Here is a 22,542-nt window from a genome sequence, read left to right on the forward strand (position 1 = left end):
AGTCTATATTATTAAAAAAACTTTTCCCAATTGCTATTTGTATAATACATTTTGATATTTAGTGAATAATTAATTTCATTTTTTTTCACATGCAGCATGACTTTTTTTCCCTCTAATTTCAATATTTAATATTAAATTTTTATTGATTTTTTTTTAATTTTATCATTCAATATTTATTTGATATTGAATTAGTTTTTATATTTTTTTTATTACATAAATAAATAAAAACAAAATTAATGGACTTTGTTGAGTGTATAATCCAGATTATAAATTTAACATATTAACTTAAATTAATCCGAGTCAACTTGATAAATTATATCCTTAATTTTTTTTTAAAAAAAAGTTTTTATTGAAATCTTTTTTAATAATTTTTTTTTGAGTTCAACCAGTAACATCGTACATTCCTCTTTCTTCATTTTTTGGCATGTGATAGTAAAATGGAGGGCTAAAATGACACACGGCCCTCCACCACCTAAGCTTTTTCGAATTACTTTCATCAAAGGAAGAGGATAAAATCTCAGATTGCCTTTTTATTGAAATTAAAAGGGTTGATTTGAACCAGAGGGAGTATTACTCTGAGGAGATGGCAGACAGAGTCTGCTCCAATTAAACGCCTAAGCCTAAAAAGGAGATGTTAACATTCTGAAAATGAAATAAGAGAAATAACAGTCAAATACTCAACAAGGCACCTGTAGTCATGGCCAAGGATGAGAGAATTTTATGATGATGATGATAATAACAAAATTAATGATCATCTTCACCAGTACTGGTACAATTCAATATAGTTTACAAGCACTTCTCTTAGTTCGTGGCAAGACCTTTTATCCACTGAAAATTTCGCTTCTACACTGCACAGACAATCCGTCTAGATTTCACAATGCTCCTTCGTCTAGGCTAGTAACCTGAGACTAAAACAAAACCTTGTTGTATCGAGATTAACGAAGAGAAAAGGAAAACTACTCCTCGATGGGTAATGTTTACAGTTCTTTGCAACAACTTAAAGGCCTCGCCTCGCCTCACCATGCATGCTAACACGGAATTTGCTTATGGTATATCTAATATACAAGGAAGCGAAGTTTATTCAGAGAAATCTGGTGGGCATCCACTCATTTATCCTAAGGGGCAGACTGTAGAACTCGTCAGTTCTAACATCACCCTTTCTGCTCTGGAAAGGTTTCCACCATGGAATTCCTCGGTCATTGATAGTCTGCCTTGCTTCCAGTGTGCTATCGAGCAATGTCCCAACAATCATTGCTACCGTTGGAGGGGATGAGAAAAGTGTGTTCAATATGTCATCAAACTGCAAAATCAGTAAGAATACATGTTATTCAGCCACTGTGAGTGAACTCATGAAGCTCATCCTAATTACCCTCATTCATAAAGTCTGAAAGCATCCACAAACATGTTCCTTGTTGCATGCTGGTAGTATCCACTCCCCTTTATTACACACAGAATGCCCAAAAAACGTAGGAGACCGAAAGGAAAAGGCTTGTAGTGTTTTTATGTGACTTACCCATCCACCATCTGTTCTAACTGGTCCATGTCCATCCCCAGTGGTGTTGCTGACAAAATATTGTGGTATCGATATCCCAAGGAACAAAGCCAGACCCAAAACGTAGTGGTTTCTCATGGAGTTATTGTTCGAAAACTGTATAAATGAAATACCGATTGCAGCTGCAGAGAAGAATACCGAGAAAAAAAAATCCTCTCATCAAAGATAACATATGATTACAACGAAATAAAATTTCAAGACAGATAAGATCACTCACCAACAATCCCAAATAAAACACAGTATATAGCAGCAAATATCGGCAGAGGAATAGAAGCAAACAAGGCACCAAATTTGCCTGGGAGATGCAAGGTATCAGAATAAACATGAATTAGGACCCTGTGCGATTTCTTACGTAACTTAATATGATAAATTGAAGACATACCAAAGATGGAGAAAAAGAACATGAAAGCAGTTGAAATCTGCACCACTCTTCGGCTCCCTACGTGTGTGAGTCCAAGAAGCCCAACGTTTTCACTGAAAAATTACTAGATCAGTCAATGAAACAGGCCTCTGCATTTTAAAAGTGATCATCAAACTGTGGCGTTTTCCCCTTCTAGTCACCACTCTACTGAGAAAAAGACGTTTTTTTTTTTTAAGAAAACTCAATCTCCCCAAGTGTTAGCTGCAATATGTAAGAAAAGCTAATTCTAAAGCAGTTAGGCTAAAGAGAGCACGAATATCAAAGCACCAATGAAGAAAGCCTTGCAAAACATAGGTTCAGCATCTGAGATGAGATTAATACGGCAAGTAGACTATAGAAGAAGGAAGTTTGTAATCTGAACGAGGACAGAAGCAGGACCTAAATTATCAATAACTAAGCTTAGATCAGAAGCAGCAAGCAGAAGGCTAAAAAAACATAATCCCTTACACTGATGCAGTGGTACCAACAGCTGCACCAAAAATTCCATCAAGCAACAAGCTCACACCCTATATTAAAAAAATCAACCATCAGGTGTTGATAACTAACTTCAAAAGGGATATATCTATATCTATCTATTTATATATGAGAGAGAGAGAGAGAGAGAGGCACAGCTCTCAGTGACTTAACCTGCAGACCAATACTTCGGCTAAGAACATGAGCAGGAGGGTGTGTAGCACCCGCAAGCCGAGCTGCAGCAAAAAAGGTTCCAGTGGACTACATCAAAAGAGATGGAATGGTTAGGAAAATAATACTTAAACAGGAAATTTCTCACGCCCATCAAAGAAATAGAGATCAAGAAGTGTAAAGAAATTGGGAAATTCATATTGAAAGCCCTGTAAGTTAATTAAAACCTCACAAAGGGCATCCAGAATTAATGGAAGGCAAAAAAGGTATTTCTGAAATGGTGAACGAACCTCTGCAGATGAAACAAGCGCTGCCCCAATCATCCCGAAGACGTGACTTGCTCTGAATATAGGCGCCCCCCATTGAAAGGGGTATGGGACTTGGACCCTAAAAAAAAAATACAGAGATGATCTTCAATAAACAAGGTAGTTTAACTTCTCCTTTTCTGATAAAATATCAACTCTATCTAACCAACAGAGATGAATAATCTAAACTAATACCATGAGGCAGATGACATAAGATACGATCGGTCTGTGCGGCAACTCTGTTTAGTTTGCTGCCCCACATTGTTGTAAGCACCGGAAACAGTGAGGATAGCAGCAAAAGCCCAAATAATACCAACGCAGACGAGTAAACCAAACCTCTCAATTGCAGGGTTGGCCCTGGGATGTAGATACTTCAAATACTGCAGCAAACATGAGGCTTTGTGATCTCCATATGGAGTGGTTTTTCATGTAATTAACTTGATATTCTGAAGGTGGCATATTACCTGACAAATTATTAGCAGAATCAGCATAGGCAGGCCAATTTCCACACAGTTGGCAAGCTTTATAGGACATAAAAAAGTCGTCATTATAATCAATCTATCACTTTCACCAACCAATATTCTTCATTTCAACAAATGAACTTACTAGTGGAAAGCCCCTCATAAACAGACCAAGACCCACTACACAAACCACAGGCGCGACAGTAATGGGACTAAAGAACCTGAGAATGTCGAATTAAAGAAGGAAAAACATTACAAAACAATATAATAAAAAGAGCCTGCTGAGTTTCTACACTAGAACTCGAGCCGCTACTGCTGAAAGGCCAAAAAAATGGTAAGCAAAGATGACTAGAACGAATTCCAACTCAAGATTATGATCAAGTTACCTTGTCAAATTACCCCATGCTTTGCTAAACCCGAGAATGATGTTGGCAAAGGAAGAAACAATCAATGATCCTTGTATCGTTCTCATAGTGTCTACAAATCTCTGCAATCGACCAAATCATCGCAACCGGAAAAAAAAATAGTGATCAAGGAAATATTAGAATAAATCATGATTCAAACTAAAAAAAGAGAGAGAAAGAAATCAACAGTCTAATTCAACAAGCTCAATAACTCATACATCATGCTCATTCGAGAAGGTTTCATTATTGTAATCTCTCATGATTGATAAAACTGGCAGTACAAAAGCATACGAAGGACCCATCACCGTCGGAAGCCTTGTTCCAATAATTGTTTGAAGCAGTGTATTGATTCCTGACATAAACAGCAATGTTTGAATAACACGGGCAGTATCACCCTGTTCACGTTAACACCAAAACCAGATGGTAAATCATCAATAAATCACCAAAACCCTGTTCACTAAAAGACAAACAACTGCCAATCGATCTAATAAATCATCAATAAAATTCAGATGGTAAATAAAACGTACAGGGTCCCCGCCCATTCGAGGCACAAGATTACGTGCAATCAAGACCGTAGTTCCAAGCATCACAATATAGTGTTCGAAAGCCAGCAGACATGTCTCAGCTGTGAAATTCAATTTCTCGACTGTGGTTAGTTACAAGCAATAGATACTTGATTTCATTGATAAATATTTGCTTAGTTCACAAATAATTCAGATTAATAATTATCTATTAAATTAAATCGATGTATATTATTAATAACAGGACGACCACCAGGACTTAGATATAAAAGTAATTAAAACCTTCAGAAAATTAAAAGAGAATCATGACCAAAGGTACAAGGATCAGCTAAAATTAGATGAATGGACAGATGGTGGCATGGATAAACTAGAATATTTTATACTTCAGAAATATACAACGAAGACATCAAACTTCAACAAATAAAAGGGGGGACTATGCTAAGTACTTTTTTGCTGAGCTCAATGATTAAATTTAAATAATACTAATAATTAAACTAAAAGGCTATGTATGAATCACAAAAAGGCAAACAGATAAAGAGAACTAACGCCAAGAGGGATTGGAGTGGATGCAGTAATGGAGCTGCTGGAGTTGCTCAGCAGGAGTCCAAGTAGGACCTCTTGACAAAGCAAGTGATGGTGGAGGTGGTGGTGGTGGTGCTGCCGCTGCTTGTGGTGGCGGTGGCTGCTGGTGGTTATGAGCTGTTTCTCCCATCTTTTTACCTTTTTTTTTTAATCTCGCTTGCTCTTCACTCTCTCTTGTTCAGAGTGCCAACAACCGATCACTTAAAGGCTCACGCTCAGGCTCTTTCAATTCTATATTATTTCAGTAGCAATAAATCACCGACAAAAACATGAGAGAGATTAAAAAACAAAAGAAAGAAAGTTCCTTCTGTGATCTTCCAAGAAAAGAAAACAAGAAGCAAAACGGAAAATAAATTAATATGCAGTCGTTTTTTTTTTTTTAAAGGGGAAACTTTGGCTCACGTTAAGGTTGTCGTATTCCAATGAGCATACAAGTGCAGAGCAGAGCCATAACATGAATAATAATTTGATAACATATGGGCAGCGCAAGTACGTGCGGGACTTTCTCTCCATTCTTCGATACATTAATCAAGAACACGCTTTCTCACTTCTTCGTAAGTTGACTAAGTTCTAATAAGCTTCTGCTCTTCCCATTTTAAGTAACATTCAACTTCATTGTATTTACCCTTTATACCCCTTTTGGTGATGCAAGTTAATATACCTCCCTCCCTCCCTCCCTCCAAATAACCAGATGACAATCTTCTCTATAACCGGAGAGAGAGAGAAATGAATGGCAATCTTCGGTTTTGGTTATCTTTCTTTTCCTTTTAACAATTCCAGTTTTCTTGGATCATATGTGGACATTGATTTTCTTTTAACAATTCCCCTTAGATCCTTGCAAGTATTAAAATGTTTCACAAAAAAACTTGAAAACCTTAAAAAAAACTCAAAGATTAAATCCAAAATGTAGGCTATTCAATGATTAAAAATAAAGTTGGAATTAGCTTTCGGATACCATAAGGATAATATTTAGAGATTTTAAATTATCGGGATTGAAGTGGAGCATTGAATATTGATAAAATTATATTAGGGGTAATAATATAGATTGTCCAAAAACCAATCACTATTGGATTCAACTCTCAAGTATATACTGCACGCCATTTTCGTTTGATAGCTTAAAATTTGGATAATAATTTATAACACGGGAAGGAATACGATGTATTATGATAATTGTAGCTACCAAATTATGGCACATTCCCGATTTTCTATTATTTTCTTCCGGATATTTTTTTTTGTTCTTCAAACGTTTCTTCCCAGTAGATAACATATATATCCCTAAACACAGACCCTGGTTTTTAAAACAGCAGGGTTCAACTTTTTTAAACCAGCTTGGTCCAAAAGTTAGGTTTTCGTGAGGTCCATTGAATAAGTTTTGTTCGGTGGGATAGTTTGATTCCATTAATAAAAGAGGTTGGATTTACTTACTATGACAAGTTTTCACATGCTTAAGCGCCTTCAAGCTTTCTTCTGTCTCCCTGTAGACTAAGGTTGCTTAACTTCGTACTGAATCTTAAAGCTTGTCGTGCTCTTTTCCACGAGTTACCCATTCCGTATCTATAAAGAAACCTTGCTTTGTTCACTGGTAAACATATTTTAGAATATTGTTTCCTACGAGATCACCAATTTTCCATGTAAGTGGTCTAAAAACTAGTAGTATAAATCATGTCTTCAATAAAAATATTTTACAAGCAATCTAATTAACATTAACATTAACAATTAAAAGCAAAGAAGATTCATCGTGTACCGCCGGAAGCCTTGTTCCAATGATTGTTTGAAAAGCATTTTCCTGCTCGGTGCGCAATTCTGGAACAATATCAACGGCGGTGTCCTGAGGTGGTGGTTCCAAGGGTAATTTCGGAATAGAAACAGTAATATTCGAGACAATGCGGCAGTCCTGTTTAAAATTTCGCGCCAGCCATGTGAAAGCCACGCGGTTCGTGGGGACACCATGCCTAATCAATACGACCTCTAATACTAGAATAGTACAGTCTGATAAGATTCTCCGAAAAAAATAAAACAAAGCAAAATGTCGATTAAAAATTCGAAGAAAAAAAAATTTGGAATCGTCAAGCCTCAACTGCCCATCACCATCAGATTTAATTTATCACGAATATTTCAATTACATTATAAATAGTCTGTTCAAACTTAAAACATGATTAAAATTAAATTAATTTGGTACAGAAAATTGACACGCTGCTAAAAAAATTATTTTCTTTCAAGAAGATTAAAGAAACAGTTGCATCCTCCTATAGTAGGTAGTATAAATTACTAGTTTTATGCTTGTGCAGGTCAAATAATAATAATTTGAAATTTATAAATTGTTGTTAGAGTCGTTTTTTTTAAAAAAATTCATAACAAGCTATCATCCACCATCCACGTAACCAAAAAATAAAAAAAATCTAGCATAGAGGCTATTAGGCATGATATCGTGCAGAAAAAGATGAGTTTTTTTGCCTTGTTGAAGATCCCTGCAAGATGGAGGCATGTTACTGGCTGAATTAGTTGTTAAATGAGTAATAAATGATATAATCCTAGGGGGAGAGTATTCATTTACCTAATTTTAGGGTGGATGAGGACGTCTGTTGTTTTTGTTGGCATGCCTCATCATCAATTATTTGAAAATATAAGTTATTTTTTAAAATATTTTTTATTATAAAATAATATTTTTTTATTTTTAAAAAATTATTTTTAATATCAGCATATCAAAATAATCTGAAAACATAAAAAAATATATTAATTTAAAACAAAAACAAATAAAAAATATTCAATTTTTTTAAAAAACACTTCCCAAACGCTTACCATGAAATAAAATTGGTTATTCAAATGGAAAATGAGTGTTTTAAATTAACCCCTTTTTTATTTGTAACCATAGGAATTTGATTTACTTTTTTATGGAACATGCATTTTTAAAATAATTTCTTATTGGTGCAAAACCCATTTTAACAACACTAAAGCCGTGAAAGGTCTTTAAAAATAGGTTGGGCCTAGGTAATGGGTGTAGGCCCACGCGCAAGACGTATGACTTGTCACTCTTGGGCCGGGGCAGTGCGTCTAGGCTTGAACATCAGTCCATAAGATCTGAATCTAAAGGACACCAGAACGGTTTAGGAGAAAGGAAGACCAGTGACCAGCCCCCTTTAATTTCTCTCCCCGGCACCTTCGATGATGTTGATATCTGTGAAGCAATGTTTAATATGAAGCAGCAAAAATCGTGCCTTAATTTTAGATCAGAAACACGTGCCTCGAAAATGAAACTGAAAGTATCACAGTCAGCTCAGACTTGTGAACACAGATTAAGGGAATATTTAATTAAAATCAAAAGTACAGCAACCTTTTCTGCAGGCATCAAAAGAAAGGCCGATTAAATTCCAAGCAATGCAAACAAAAGCTTGTGATTTTGCTGAAATATTGATGAGAAAATGCACGCAATTCGAAATTATCGAAAATTCCACTTAATTACTAAACCTTTTAGCAAGGTTTAAGCACCTACTATTGTCAGATCATCTTTGCATCCTTGCTTGCTAGGTTATTATAACTTATCAGGCTCCCAGCAGGAGGAAAAGACGTACGAGGAGAGAAAACACAGGAAATCTTAAGCCTTTAGAATCCTGAAATCACTCTACGTGTTGACGTGGAAAGTGGGAATCTAAGAAACCAGATTCAGCAGCCACTTTCCCTACCAAAGCTGACTACCCAACTTTAACATCCGGAAGGAAAAAGTACCTGGAGAACTCGCGCTTATCCTCACCACCTTGTTTAATGGCGTGGAATAACTGCTTCGTCCTACTAGTCATCAAATGGCACACAAATTGAGCTCCCATTAACAGGTAGAAAACATGGTCTTTTGTAGTTGATTGATTCATCAAGCATTCCTCTCCAAATCTTCTTTGAGATAGGCTGCATTTTTATGAGAAGCCTGTTATACTGTCAGCTGACCGTGAGGCCACACCAGAACCTTCATTGATCGCTTCAACAGCCCACAACACCACCATCAACATTAAGGCTGTCATATAACAGGTTAGAACAATAGTGTGTACTAGTAATATAGATAGCATCACTAACTTATGGTCAATTAGACTTTACCTAGGAATCAATCTGAGAAATTCTGAAATGATTTGAATAAGGAGTGCTTGTACTTGTTGCTATTGCATTACAGTACTTATTTGCTACTGGCTATCTAACAAATACATTAGAAAAACGGACACGCTTTCAATGAGTTCTATGGTTTTGATACATAAACTAGTATATATGTATACCGATTTACAGCTAAAGAATAAAGGAAAAAAGAAAACAATGAGCAAACTAAAGAAGACGCAGTGTAATTAACCCCCAAAAAATAGAAATACTGTCTACCTTGCTTCGAAAATCAACTTCATTAGCAGCAGCCTTACAAGAACTATCCGCAAACTTTTGAAAAAAAGGTTTGAGGGATAAAGGTTAATCCATCCATTGTTGTTCGTGAATTTGACTCGCAGTCCACCACTAGCAGAGTGTTTCATACCCGACCTTCCCTACCACCTGCAAGTATAATCCATTCCAAGTATTAACTTCACGCACGTTCCTCTACCATAGAGATCAATATAAACAATGTAAGAGTTGCCCTTATCACATGGAATCATGTCCAAATAGATTGATGTTTCTGTCTTAATTTGTCTTTATACAAGTTAATGTGGTTATATATATATATATATATAAACAACCGTGAATCCACAAGCACGGGTTCAATCTTTTTGCTCATCATATTAAACCTCTCTTTTCCTTCTTCCTCTTTTTTATAACATTTCTACATCATATATACAAAGTCTTATTGAATTATTAACATCGATCATCGTACTAAAATGTCGTTCGATAATATGACTGCTTGTGTAATTTAAGTAAATTATAAAAATTTATGTTTGATTATAATTAAAATTAGGTTTTATTTTAGTAGTATTTACTAAGAATCGAGGCTGAATCTAAACAAAAACAAGATAATTCAGTTTTGTAAATAGCATCTTATCTCATTTTTCAAGATTCACGAACAAATACATATTAAATTAAGCATTGTAGGATCCCAAACCTTAAAAGTGTATTTGTTTTTGTAGGTTTTCAATACCACACCTTCAATTTCCAATGGAAGAACCACCATATCAACGATGACATAGAAGCTCTATTGTCTTTAATGAATGTAGACCTGGTCAAACAACACCGACTAGACTAAATCTTAATTAGTCATAAAGAAATGCTTTGATAGGCTTAATCCCATGTCATTTTTGCTCCCGATAGATTCACCAAAGTTCATATTTTTTTTAGAGTTTAGATGGGTCTTCACATGTTGTAAGAAAAGGAGAAAAAGGGCGGGGACTACTATTCAATGGGAAAGGGAATGGTGTGTAGTCCTTTACTTCGAAATTAAAGTCATTATTAGAGTAGAAGATTTAAAGCTAATGACACAAGGTACATGAATGGACAGTTTAAAACCACTAGCTTATACTTTCTTCTTTCTTCTTTTTTTAATTTAATTAAAGGCCCATAAATGAACAGTTTGGAACTACTAGAACGGGACCAAGGTTAGTATCAATTAAAACTATAGAAATTGTCTACCTTGTTTCCAAAATCAACTTCATTAGTGTCAGTTTTATAAAAATTATACACAAACCTTGTGAAAGAAGGTTTGAGAAAGAATGATTAATCCGCCCAACACTATTTATGAATGTCATTCATAGCCCACCACTGGCACTCTCATAAGTGAAAATCACAGCAAATAACTTATGGTAGAAGGAGCTGAGTTGATCGTTGGGCTTGGACTTGAGGAAGAAGATCAGTGATTGTTGGAGTGTGTGACCGTGGTCACGACAACGATAATGCTGAGTGGCACTTCGATGGATAGTGACATATATATATATAATGGTAAAAATATGGTAGTGGTTTTAGTTTAAAATATTTTTAATTTTAAAATAGATTAAAATAATATATATTTTTTATTTTTAAAAAATTATTTTTGATATCGTTACATAATACGATATAAAAATATAAATTGTTTAAAATTTTTTAAAAAACATAATTTCAATCACGTTCCCAAACACTACCTAAATGTCTGATGAAAATCACTTATAGAGGCTGTTTCCAACTCGGTTTCAAATGGAATTTTACTAAATTTTAAAAAGTTGTTTTTGTTTAAAATTAATTTGTAATTTTTTTAATGTGTTGATATTAAAAATAATTTGTAAAAAATAAACAAAAAATATTATTTTAATATATTTTTGAGTAAAAAACACTTTTAAAAAAAATCATTACTATATTCTCAAACATTCTCTTATAATTTGTACCAAGCATTAAATGCATATATATTTCACTACGATTAGTAGAAATGATATTAAGGAGGTGTTTGGAATAATGATAGTTATTACTTTTCAATGTGTTTTTTATTTGAAAATATATTAAAATAATATATATTTTTTATTTTTTAAAATTTATTTTTAACATCAATATATTAAAATAATTTAATTTTTTTTTTTGTAAACACCTGTTAAAAAATTTAGGGGTAAAAAATTAAGTAATGACATACTCCAATTATGAAGACACATTTTAGACATCCAATGAAATGTTGCCAAGTTGCCATCAATTACAATTGCAAATTTGCGTTGAAATAAACGTCGTGAGGGCGGGCGGGCGGTAGCGTTTTGACGGCCGAGGAAGGATTCTTGGCGTTGTAAAGTTGAATAGACCTAAAAGGTTCTGCTAGTGTGTCTTTATGAGAAGGCCCATTTACCATTGCACGGAAGGTCTATATAGATTCCCAGGCCTTCTCTTCGGGTTCGCGCTCTTAAAGTCCAAATGTGGCTCCTCTCTTTTGCAACCCTTTTTCGGCTCTTTATTTTATTTTTTAAATTTTGATGGGGAAATATGCTACCACATTGATTCAATTGACTTGACTTCCAGTAGCTGGACATTCTCTTAAGAAAAAAGAGAAAGAAAGAAAGAAAAAATAGTGTTTTATTTCATAGTTTATTATCTAGAAATGGTCTATACGTAAGTAACTTTACAGGCCAATCCACTCTGTCGAATCTTTCAACAGGACGAGTCAAAGAATCTGCTAGCTTGGCTACCCCCATTACTCTGTTGTTTCCTCTCGGTCCTAACTTTGCTCTCCTCTCACAACTCTGTGAGTAGTTTTAGGATGGAAATCTATCTAATTTCTTCCATGACAAACAAATCGAGTTATCTTAAGTTCCTTTAACCAACTCCTAGATCAGTTTATTGAACGAATTCTGCCAAGAGATATATCAGCTTTTGTATTATCTTAGCAACTCCCAGAATAGAACAGCATCACTTTTAAATCTTTGATTTCGCATCATCTGCAGGCTACTGTACAGTATTACCACCTCTCAAAGAAAAAAAAAATCTTCATTGAAATCAAATTCTAACTGATCCAGCGTTAATTCGTTTAACTAATGATATGGTGATCTTCAGTTTTCATTACAAATTGAATTTCCAAGATTTTACTGTCTGGCTAGAGAAACGGAAGTAAACCGGTCGTCGTCTCCAAGTCACATTTAGAGATGACAAATTAACTGATGACAAGGCTAGACAGGAAGATACCACTTCATAAGAGACAAAAAAAGAGCTCCGAACCTAGCACATCACATATTTTCTAGCACATTTGATTAAACGATTGCGCAAAGAACAGGAACAATACGCCGAAACTCCATTTTCATGGAAACGTTAATGTTTCTTTCCAAAGACCCACATAAGCAAATTGTCATACATATTAAATTGATGACTTAAAATATTCGGTTAAGATTTTTTTAATTTTAAATAAAATAAATTTGGTAAATATATCATACCTAAAGCATTTGAATTTAGTAATTGGTCAAGTTCAAGGCAACTTGAGTTTTGTAAGCATGTTAAACTCAAAAAAATTGAACTTAATAATTAATCAAATTTAAAATAGTATGGATCTAATAAACATGTCACTCAAGTCAATCAAATTTAAAATAGTACAGATCTGCTAAACAAGCTCTCATGTGAGTTGTTTTAGGCGAAATAGGAGGGCAGCAGAGTTATCAACACCAATAGACATGCATGCATGTGACGGGGGCTGAGGGGCTTAATTTATTATGACGATGTTGAAATGCTGTAAGCGTACGTCACTTAAGCACGCCTTTGCAAGCAGTGCTTAAAAAATAGCCGCAATTCCAATTTTTGTTTGCCTAACTAACTCATCAATGTAGTCGCAGCCAATATTCATCTTTATTATGTTCTTAAACCAATTATTCAACTCTCTCCCTAGCTACAGGAACAAAACAGCAAATTATGGATCAGAGGCATTAAACAATACATGCTGTCAGCTAATAACATAGTCTCAAAGTATAGGAAGAGAGAGGGAGGTCTCATCGTCTCATAAGAAACAAAACCGACCCAAAATGTTATTCAAACTACTAGATGCCGATGCCTTTTGATTCCTTTTTGTTCTTCACGTCAATCATTAGGATTCAACTCGTCTTGATATATATATATATATATATATATATATATATATATATATATATATTGTCCAGAGTTTGGTTTTAGTTCATACCATCTCTCAGAAGCGACATTTCCTTCCCAAAAAGAGATTCAACAAAATGGTTTTGTCTGCTGAATTATTTCAAGTACTGTTCTACACCACCTTTCTTCAATGACCCAAGAGCCAACGAATTGTCTTTCTAATGGCTGATTAAACCGTCTAGCTCATTTACTCTTTGATTCCTTTCACTTACAATATTCTATAGCATTGCATATTGTACACTCTTAGGCAACTAATAAAGGTTTTGTGATATCCTCTGCAGAACGTCTCCAGAGATATTAAAGTCGAACCCAAGCGAGAAAGAAGGCGAGGAGGAAACAGAGGGGCACTGTTTGTGTTCGGTAAGAATGTTGATTACTTACTACGTGCGTGCGTGTGTAACTCGGGTAGTAATAAGTGGATTTGCTTCCCTCATTTCATCCTTCTGAAGCATATTGATGAGCTAATTGATGTTAGTTCTGGTGAATTTGGGCAGCTGCGGAGGGACTAGAGAACATGGCATTCATCTCTATGGCCGTCAGCCTGGTGACTTATTTCTATGGGTACATGAACTTCAGCTTAACAAAATCTGCCACAACACTTACCAACTTCATGGGTACTTCATTTTTAGTGGCGCTGTTTGGAGGGTTCATTTGCGACACCTATATGACTAGATTCAAGGCTTGTGTCTTGTTTGGATGCGTGGAGTTTATGGTATGTCTAAATAATTATGCTATCATTAGAAAATTATTGACGGCCAAAATTCTCATTAAGAATCATGAATTATTGTGTATTATTGGCCCATTTTATTGGAAAAGGGCATGCATGCATGTACCACGATTTCCAAACTTCTTGAAAGAATATGATCCACCACTTCTACCAAATATATATATATATACATGCATATGCGTGCACATGTCTTTTAATGAAATTAACGTGTAGATTTTAAAAAAAATTACTTATGTTTTCATATGAGTTATGTTTTTATATATATAAATAGAGGGAGTAGTTAATTTTTTTAGTAATTCCTCTAAATATTTGGACTAAATCTATTTTTTATGAGCGAAACAGTCTTAACTCAATAATTAATATTATGAATATTTATCTATTAACTTGAAAATTCCTAGCCACATGTACCCACATATTTGGCTAAAAAAAACATGTAATGGTTTTATGGTCTTCTTCCAAAAAAAATCTGATAATCGTATTTTACATCAAGATGGATATATTTTGTAAGCTTCAGCTAAATTTAAAGGCCTGAGTTGGAATGAGAGAGAGAGAGAGAGAGTTAACCTCTCACAATAGAGTTTGTAAGGAAGTCCCCCTCCCGTTAACAGAGGAAGACAAACATCTACGCCAAAGAAAGAAACCGAGATTCAATCAGTGAGGTAGACCTTCGGCCTTGAACAAGATAAGATTTTACATTAGTATCAATTGGTTTTGCTCCGTCCTTTTGAGCCCTTGTGGTCTATCGGTAGTATCACCCTTTGTACAATGATGATGTATAGAATCTGTACCATTGTTTAAAGATTTTTATAAAGGTAGTATTTATGATAAAAATGTTGTGTTTTCCAGGGATATGGCCTCCTAACAGTCCAAGCTCACTTCCACCATCTAAGACCAAGTCCTTGCAAAGGTGTTTCGCCAGACCAATGTGAGGGTGCAGATGGGAGCCAAGCTGCAATACTTTTCGCCGGTCTGTACCTTATTGCGTTTGGTACTAGTGGTGTCAAAGCTTCTTTGCCATCATTAGGAGCTGATCAATTCGATGAGAATGACCCTAAGGAGGCATCTCAATTGTCTAGTTTTTTCAACTGGTTCTTGTTTAGCATCACCATTGGAGCTATACTAGGAGTCACTATTATTGTATGGATAAGTACTAACCAAGGGTGGGATTTGGGTTTTGGTGTGTGTGCTATAGCAGTCCTTCTTGCTATTATCTTTGCAAGCATGGGCAAGTCCTTGTATCGCAACAATGTGCCCAAGGGAAGCCCCCTCACAAGCTTTGCGCAGGTAACTAATAACTTCGTAAAGAGCTTGTATTGGTACTATAGTACCTTCCCACTGATCATTAGTCTTGGTATGTTAGATAAAATGAATTTCCCATCTAATTTGCTCATAAATGTAGGTATTTGTGGCTGCAATCCGGAACCGAGGCCTTCCAATTCCAGAGAAGGCAGAAGAATTGCATGAAATTTATGACAAAGATGCAGGGGTGAAACGAGAAATTCTTCCATGGACTGACCAATTCAGGTAAATGATATAAAATTGACACCTCTGTTGCAACGAATCATAACCATAAACGAATATTAAAGTACATATATTCCTGTTAAATTCCAGGTTCTTGGACCGGGCAGCAATCGCAAAGACTACTAACGATGCGTCAACATCAATCAGCCATGGACCCTGGAGGCTATGCACAGTGACACAAGTTGAAGAAACAAAGATCCTAATCCGCATGCTTCCAATTATACTTAGCACTGTTTTCATGAACACATGCTTGGCTCAGCTCCAGACTTTTTCGGTCCAACAGAGCATCACAATGGACACACGTGTGTTTGGCTTCCAAGTGCCTGGCCCCTCACTACCAGTAACCCCCCTGCTATTCATGTTTGTTCTAATCCCCATATACGAACGCGTTTTCGTACCTCTTGCTCGAAAAATCACAGGGATTCCAACTGGAATTCGACAGCTCCAGCGCGTTGGAGTCGGTTTAGTGCTCTCAGCAATCTCCATGGCAGTTGCTGGAATTGTGGAAACAAGTCGCAAATCGGTGGCTGTTGAACACAACATGGTTGACTCAACTGAGCCGTTGCCAATGAGTTTCTTATGGCTTGGGTTCCAATATGCCATTTTTGGAGCAGCTGATATGTTCACATTGGTTGGGCTGCTAGAATTTTTCTATGCGGAGAGCTCGGCTGGTATGAAATCGCTGAGCACAGCAATCTCATGGTGTTCACTGGCATTTGGCTACTTCTTGAGCTCTGTGGTGGTAGAGGTGGTAAACAAAGTTACTGGTGGATGGCTGGCTAATAACAATTTGAATAGAGACAGGTTGAACTACTTTTACTGGCTATTAGCAGGGATAAGCATAGTGAATTTTGGAGTTTACTTGGCTTGTGCATCTTGGTATAGATATAAGAAAAGGGGGGGAGTGAATCAAATAGAAAACGGTGCTGGAGGCGATGCCAAGGGAAAAGCTCAGATGGTATGAATTTATTACAGAAAAATAAAAGACAAAACTAAAATAAAAGGGAGTCATGTTTGTGTATCATTCTCTCTTTTGCATGGTGGCTGTAATCAGTCTGAAATTGATAATTCTGACAAAGACTATTTAGTTATTTTGTTTCTTTGCTAAGCAGAGCCAGGGTCTATCGACCACCCGGCAGTAACAGGTCACTTACATAGACCATGCCTGATGCCACCACCCGTCTGGATTATTTGTTAGCACCAACAACTCTAAAGAACGAGAAAAAAAGGAAACGTTGAGGGAATTTAGTGACCATACCGATTTTGTCAGCCATTCAGATATACAGTAGCCGCCTGTAGGGAAAGCAGTACGATAGGATGTGGGGGGACGCTGGACCTAAAGTCACAGCCCTTGCGTTCATTCATTCTCTCACTAAAGATTTCAAAATCACAATGAGCAGAGCAGTAGAGAGGGAAGAGGAAGAAGGTTATGGAACTTCATATCACCATTACTGATGTTTTCTCTTTTTTCCCACCCCTTTCTTCTCATTTTTTTTTTAAATTGTTATTTATTCTGTATTATGGACCAGGCCACTTAAATTTTTAGCCCAACATGAACAACAACTTTTTCATTGGACTAAAAATAGTCCGAAACTTATGTAGCCCAATCAAAGTGTGACATAACTTTCCATTCCATAGGACAACAATAGATGCTAATTGCTGGGGGAAACATAATCCTAAGCCTCTATCACATTTTGTGATGATCCTAGGGCATCAAAGAAAATAAAATCCTTAATTTCTTCTTCTAAACCCTAATTTTTTTTGGGGGGAAAGGCAAGAAAGTACTTATTATTTTTATTCTAGATCAACCCATATCAAAGTTCTTCAAAGATTTATATATGATAATATAGGAGTTTATTTATACATTATTTGACTTATTATTTTTTACTTAAGCATCTTTTCTTAATGAAATCAACAAATTAAAAGATACAATAGCATTTAAAAAAATGTAGAATAATTAAAATTTTAAATTTGATTTGCATTGATATAACATAATATATATATAGTTTAAAAAACTCACTCCCTTTTGATTTTAGTTTCGAGATAGAAATTTTTTAAATTCAGTTTTGAATCAATAAAATAAAATCTAAGAACTGATATCAAGTTGAAAAAAGTAAAATGTTATAAAAATTATACAAAATTTACATTAAATATTTGTATGGGTGTGAGATTTGTTAATATTTTTGTTGAAACACACATGATCATACTACTATGATAACACATGATACAATTAAATAATTTATTATATATAAATAATCGACATTTCTGAATTATAGAACACATGCCTGGTTTATGATATCAAGTTCTGGAAATCAGAACAGTTCTTGCGTTAATAACTAGACCGTGCGTGCATTTCTATGATCATGTATACTTAGACAGCACTGTTCGAAAATGCAAGTGCAAAATGAAGGATTGATAGTAAGAAGATCATGCATCCAAAGGCTCTAAAGTTCTGTTTACGAGTGTGGTTGAAGTTGTTTTTTAAAATGTTTTTTATTTAAAAATATATTAAAATGATATTTTTTTTATTTTTAAAAAATTATTTTTAATATCAGCGTATCAAAATGATTTGAAAATATTAATTTAAAATAAAAAAATATTTTAATTTTTAAAAAAATACTTTTAAAATATAGAAAGACACATGATTGAAAAAATAACTTCCGAGCACAGCCACGAAGGAGATTAGACTTGGCGTTTGCACATGCCAATCAAGTGGCCTTCATTTTATGATGACAAACAACATCGTATGATAATTTTTCGTGGCATTAATTAAAAAGTCATGACCTGTTTGTGTTTTTTGTTTTTCGGTGGGATATGATAAGCTTGTACCCTAAAAATTCAAATATATTAAAGGGTAAATTACTTGATTGGGCCCATCTACCTGCATCAAAAATCTTGTAGCCCTCTTATTCAATCCTAATCATTTATTCCAGGTGACAACCGGCAATATGCTTACCAACCTTTGACTTGAGCAACCCATCTGATTGATTACACATTTTCCTTTAATTCATCATCGGAGGACTTTCTGAAAATGCTACTTAAGGTTCTAATTATGCCATCGACAATTCTGCAAGCAATTCTGCTATTTAAGGTTCTAATTACTTTCAATTTCTATAATCTTGAAAAGCAGCTTTGTTGAAAAACTCCAAGCCACTTTTATTTTAATATATGAAGAAACTCTCATTCTAGGTATTTTCTAAAGACTTCTTTTTCTTTTTTATTCTAAACAAAATTGAACCCAGAAAAAATATAAAATTTAAATAAAATTTTCCCTGTAAACAAGGACAATGTTACCTCTGAAGAGTTTAGGTTTCAGCCTAAGACAAAGAAAAAAATTAAAAGACATGGGTCTCTCAGACTAGACCTCAGAACTAGAGGGGTGGAACCTTAGCATACATCTTCAGTAAAGGGAGAGTAGTTCTCCTTGCAAGAGTTTTTCCCCTAATGCTATTAGAGAACCTCAAGGGAAAGAAAGGTTACCTCAGGCCTTTAAGGATAATATCCCTAGCATTATAGAGGTGAATGACATAAAATTTATTAAAGATCGGCATGCAAGAGAGTACACACACTCAAATACCTACTGACATTGAGCGTATTGATCAACCGATCTGATGCGAACCTCGTGATAATCACAGACAACACCATTAATGATGTCCCAATAAATCCAAGTAGCTTATAGGCAATGCTTATGTCTTGGATAATCAGTTAATTTCTTGGTTTAAACAATCTGATTTATTATAATAGACCATGATGACTAATAGTCGATACCTGCAAAAGGTTCTCTTTTGTAGGTTAGGAGACTCTCTGATACTCAAGTATCTTTTCGAGAGAGAAAACAATGATATTTTAGGGAGAGACTCTAAAAATAAATATTCAGTAAAGAATGAAGACTGTAAACCTTTTTTCATTCAAGGATTTATAGAATTTTTATAACACATGAGTCTCGTATTTTTTTCCTAAAGAGAAGGGGTTGAAGTGTCATCTTACTCTAATAGTATTAACTCAAGAAAATATCTTTGACACATGTATTAAAATGAAATAAATATCGGTTACACATCATCAATTCGAGATAAATTATAGGTTTTTTTTTAAAGATTTTTATACACCTAGGGATGCAGAGAGACGAGTATCATTGACCTTAATATTTTATGTTAAAGATTACAACAAAAAACAAATGGAGTCTTGTGGTCCAATAAAATACTTAGAAAGATCATTAGTTTTACAACAATTTAGGCTTGGTGAGATGGTGAGCTTAGAGATGTCGGGTTTGACAGCCTACTAGACCTATAGGTGCTTAGGCTCAAAGTCTGGTCTGAGCCCAAAGATGTTAAGCTTGATAATTTGCCAAACTCACATGTACTTGAGTTAAGATATTATAAGGTCTGATAATTCATTAAATCCACGTGATCGGCTCATCACATAATTAAATCCATAAATATTTGGTTATCATGTGTTTAATTCTTTTTTAAATATAGATTTTAAACCAAAAAAAAAAGCATGTATAAAACACCCTAATGCAGCACCTATCCCTCTTTAAATTAAAAACGAACATAAGGGGACGGAACCAAAAAACGAAGAGCCACAGGAAAAATGAAATGCTTATTTTGGGTGTATTTTACTTGGTACTTCAATGGTGGTGGCGACCCACTAAACAGGAAACAGGTTCCAGTTAGGTGTTTCTTGGATAAACTGATTGACCAATTTCTCGAAAGACGAGACAAAACCAGAGCCCAGACATTCTTCGAAACCGAAACTCAGTTTTAATACGTTATGATCAGATACTTCTGTTACTTATTCACGACTATCAATAACAGACGCTAATAAATATAATTAACCACCAAGATTCATGCATTCAGATTTAAAAAAAGAAAAATTTCTCTATTTTCTTCAATAAAGAACCCAAAAGCTTTACAAAGCCGTTAATAAGAAGAAAGCACTACCCAAGAGGTACACTTTGAACTGATTCTTCTTCAACACCTTAACCCTATAGTCTATACGGTCTTGCTCGGTAAAAAAAAAAACAAAAAAAGAAACCCCAAGACATCAAACCAGCAATCAGTTCAAACCTTTCTCTGCTGGTGCAGAAATAACAAGACCAGGCCAAGAACCAAAGTAATTCTCACCATCAGCTGCAAACCCACCTTGACTACCCCCTCCTTCAACATGATCACCCTGCAGCTGCCAAGTATTGCACCCAGAAGTACAACCCCCTATGGTTCCACCATTAACAGAAACATTTTCCATTCCAGGAAAGGACCAAAACCCTCTTGCACCAAATCCAAGACCCTCTTCACAAGGCCCCAGTCCAAATCCTGATCCGTAACCGTACCCGCCAAGACCATTGAACCCATGTTGATCATTAGAGCTTATAAGCGAGATGAAGTTTCCATTTTCAGCCAACCCCTCGTTCAGATTTATGCCCGCTGGCATCTCAGTCTTCACAGCAGCTGCACCAGAGTCTGTAGTCGAGGATACAGCCACGGGTATTGATTCGGGCTCATGGATGGCGGTAAAAGGAGTCAAAGTTGCAGGATTTGAGGCAGTGGAGTTGGAAGATGAGGTAGATGGTGAAGAATTATTAGAAGATGAGCGAGAGCGCTTTGAGTTCTTGCGTGAACCACCACCAACAGGCACATCACGGAGGGTCCCACCTTTTGTCCAGTAACGTCGGCATGACTTGCAGAAATAGCGAGGTTGAGAGAGGTTATAGTTGTTGAAGTAGCAAAACTTGGTGATGGTGGAGTTACACCTTGGACAGGGCAGCGGCTCAGTCGTTTTTGGTGGTGGGGGTGCAGTCCCCATGGTGTTTTGGGCTTCGTTTGGGTGTGTCTGGCTTATTTCTGATGGCATTCTTGGTCTATCTGTGTTTTTTCTTTTTCTTGCAAGAGAGAAATGCTTGAAATGTTCTCAAGACTCGAGGGCTTTTCTTTGTTAAGTAAGGGCCGGTGTTCCAGGTTTTAATTCTACAGTAGGTGGGTTCTGCACAGTGTACGAAGTTCTTGACGGCTTGATGCGTGATTTCGCGTGGGTCGTCTGTTTCTCTTAAATAATAGTTTTTTTTTTTTTTTTGGCGTGAGAGATTTGGTGTGAGAGATTTTGAATGGTTTTGGTGTTTCTTTTGACGTGTTGGGATCTTACTTGGCAGGAAATGGGTTATTGCGGGGCATCATTATCATGTAGAAATCAAGATTGCTTCTCTGCCTTTTGATTTCTTGATTGAGCCAGCGTAGGGAAGGGCTCTGGTAGTACATATTAAATACTTGAAAGGGGTCCCAATTCTTCTTTAATTGTGTTTTATTAGAGTGATGCTCCTAATCAACTGTCTATCCATTAGCTCCAATCCCACTAAAGACACCTAAGATATATATAGATAGATAGATTAATTTCATAACCCATCCCACAATCTTCTCTATGCTTTCTCATGTTATGATCAGACCGTCCACCAATTTTTTTTTTTCTACTAAGAGGTAGAAAGTAAGAAATGAAACTAACACTAAATGTTACGGATGAAGTGTTGCTGTATATTTGATAATATAATTGAAAGGGATTTTTTTAAAAAAATATCTTCTTAAGACATCATTGATTTAAAATCTTAGACAATTTGTTTAAAAAGATGTAAACACAGCGAAAACGGTGAAGTTGTGTGGTATGTCCTATTGGGAATGGCGTGATTGTCGAAGATAGATAGAGAGAGTGCAGAACATTAGAATAAACGAAGACCGAAACCATCATTGATGTCGGGCAGCGTGGGGAGCAGTAACCGGGCTTGCCTGCTCCTTTTCCTTCTGATTTCGTGGTACCAAATCAAGATTCTCTCCTGATCATTAAGACTTTCCCCGTGCCTGATTTCTCGGTTACCGTGATCTCTGCTCCTTCGATCTTGCTTTCCCTTCTC

At 35.6% G+C, this 22,542-nt stretch overlaps 3 protein-coding genes across 5 annotated transcripts; 1 reads left to right on the top strand and 2 right to left on the bottom strand.

The window, feature by feature from the left end:
- Positions 1-674: 674 nt before the first annotated feature.
- LOC133691216 (nucleobase-ascorbate transporter 3-like) lies at positions 675-5,382 on the bottom strand. Of its 2 annotated transcripts, XM_062111623.1 has the most exons (15): positions 5,273-5,382; positions 4,835-5,101; positions 4,295-4,392; positions 3,986-4,162; positions 3,750-3,850; positions 3,509-3,584; positions 3,367-3,423; positions 3,098-3,282; positions 2,888-2,984; positions 2,601-2,687; positions 2,421-2,479; positions 1,935-2,026; positions 1,770-1,847; positions 1,514-1,674; positions 675-1,300 (listed from the first exon to the last, which is right to left on the bottom strand). In XM_062111623.1, exons 2-15 carry the CDS (start codon positions 4,998-5,000, stop codon positions 1,082-1,084), a joined length of 1,653 nt encoding a protein of 550 aa, XP_061967607.1. In that variant the 5' UTR covers positions 5,001-5,101; positions 5,273-5,382; the 3' UTR covers positions 675-1,081. The 2 variants fall into 2 exon arrangements, with proteins under 2 accessions (XP_061967607.1, XP_061967606.1); XM_062111622.1 differs by lacking the exon at positions 5,273-5,382 and having other exon boundaries at positions 4,835-5,188.
- Positions 5,383-13,418: 8,036 nt separating this feature from the next.
- On the top strand, positions 13,419-16,758 carry LOC133691834 (protein NRT1/ PTR FAMILY 4.5-like). Of its 2 annotated transcripts, none has more exons than XM_062112440.1 (6): positions 13,419-13,575; positions 13,681-13,759; positions 13,894-14,111; positions 14,973-15,410; positions 15,526-15,650; positions 15,738-16,758. In XM_062112440.1, the coding sequence occupies exons 3-6, from the start codon at positions 13,914-13,916 to the stop codon at positions 16,609-16,611; spliced, it is 1,635 nt and encodes a 544-aa protein (XP_061968424.1). In that variant the 5' UTR covers positions 13,419-13,575; positions 13,681-13,759; positions 13,894-13,913; the 3' UTR covers positions 16,612-16,758. The 2 variants fall into 2 exon arrangements, with proteins under 2 accessions (XP_061968424.1, XP_061968423.1); XM_062112439.1 differs by having other exon boundaries at positions 13,419-13,503.
- A 3,746-nt stretch (positions 16,759-20,504) lies between these two features.
- On the bottom strand, positions 20,505-21,680 carry LOC133691911 (dof zinc finger protein DOF1.6-like). Its single transcript, XM_062112535.1, has one exon. It carries the CDS (start codon positions 21,495-21,497, stop codon positions 20,703-20,705), a length of 795 nt encoding a protein of 264 aa, XP_061968519.1. The 5' UTR covers positions 21,498-21,680; the 3' UTR covers positions 20,505-20,702.
- Positions 21,681-22,542: the final 862 nt, after the last annotated feature.

This window comes from Populus nigra, chromosome 4 (assembly GCF_951802175.1).
Source record: "Populus nigra chromosome 4, ddPopNigr1.1, whole genome shotgun sequence".
In the NCBI taxonomy this organism is placed as follows: Eukaryota; Viridiplantae; Streptophyta; class Magnoliopsida; order Malpighiales; family Salicaceae; genus Populus; species Populus nigra.

Bases quoted from the DNA above. Each gene is read 5' to 3' on its own strand.
- LOC133691216 (XM_062111623.1), bottom strand. From the start codon at position 5,000: ATGGGAGAAACAGCTCATAACCACCAGCAGCCACCGCCACCACAAGCA. The intron at 2,480-2,600 runs GTTAAGTCACTG...TTTTTAATATAG, and splicing joins GCCGAAGTATTGGTCTGCAG to GGTGTGAGCTTGTTGCTTGA. The intron at 1,675-1,769 runs GTGAGTGATCTT...TCTTCTCTGCAG, and splicing joins TGTTTTATTTGGGATTGTTG to CTGCAATCGGTATTTCATTT.
- LOC133691834 (XM_062112439.1), top strand. From the start codon at position 13,477: ATGGTTTTGTCTGCTGAATTATTTCAA. The intron at 14,112-14,972 runs GTATGTCTAAAT...TGTGTTTTCCAG, and splicing joins TTGGATGCGTGGAGTTTATG to GGATATGGCCTCCTAACAGT. The intron at 15,651-15,737 runs GTAAATGATATA...GTTAAATTCCAG, and splicing joins CCATGGACTGACCAATTCAG to GTTCTTGGACCGGGCAGCAA.
- LOC133691911 (XM_062112535.1), bottom strand. From the start codon at position 21,497: ATGCCATCAGAAATAAGCCAGACACACCCAAACGAAGCCCAAAACACC.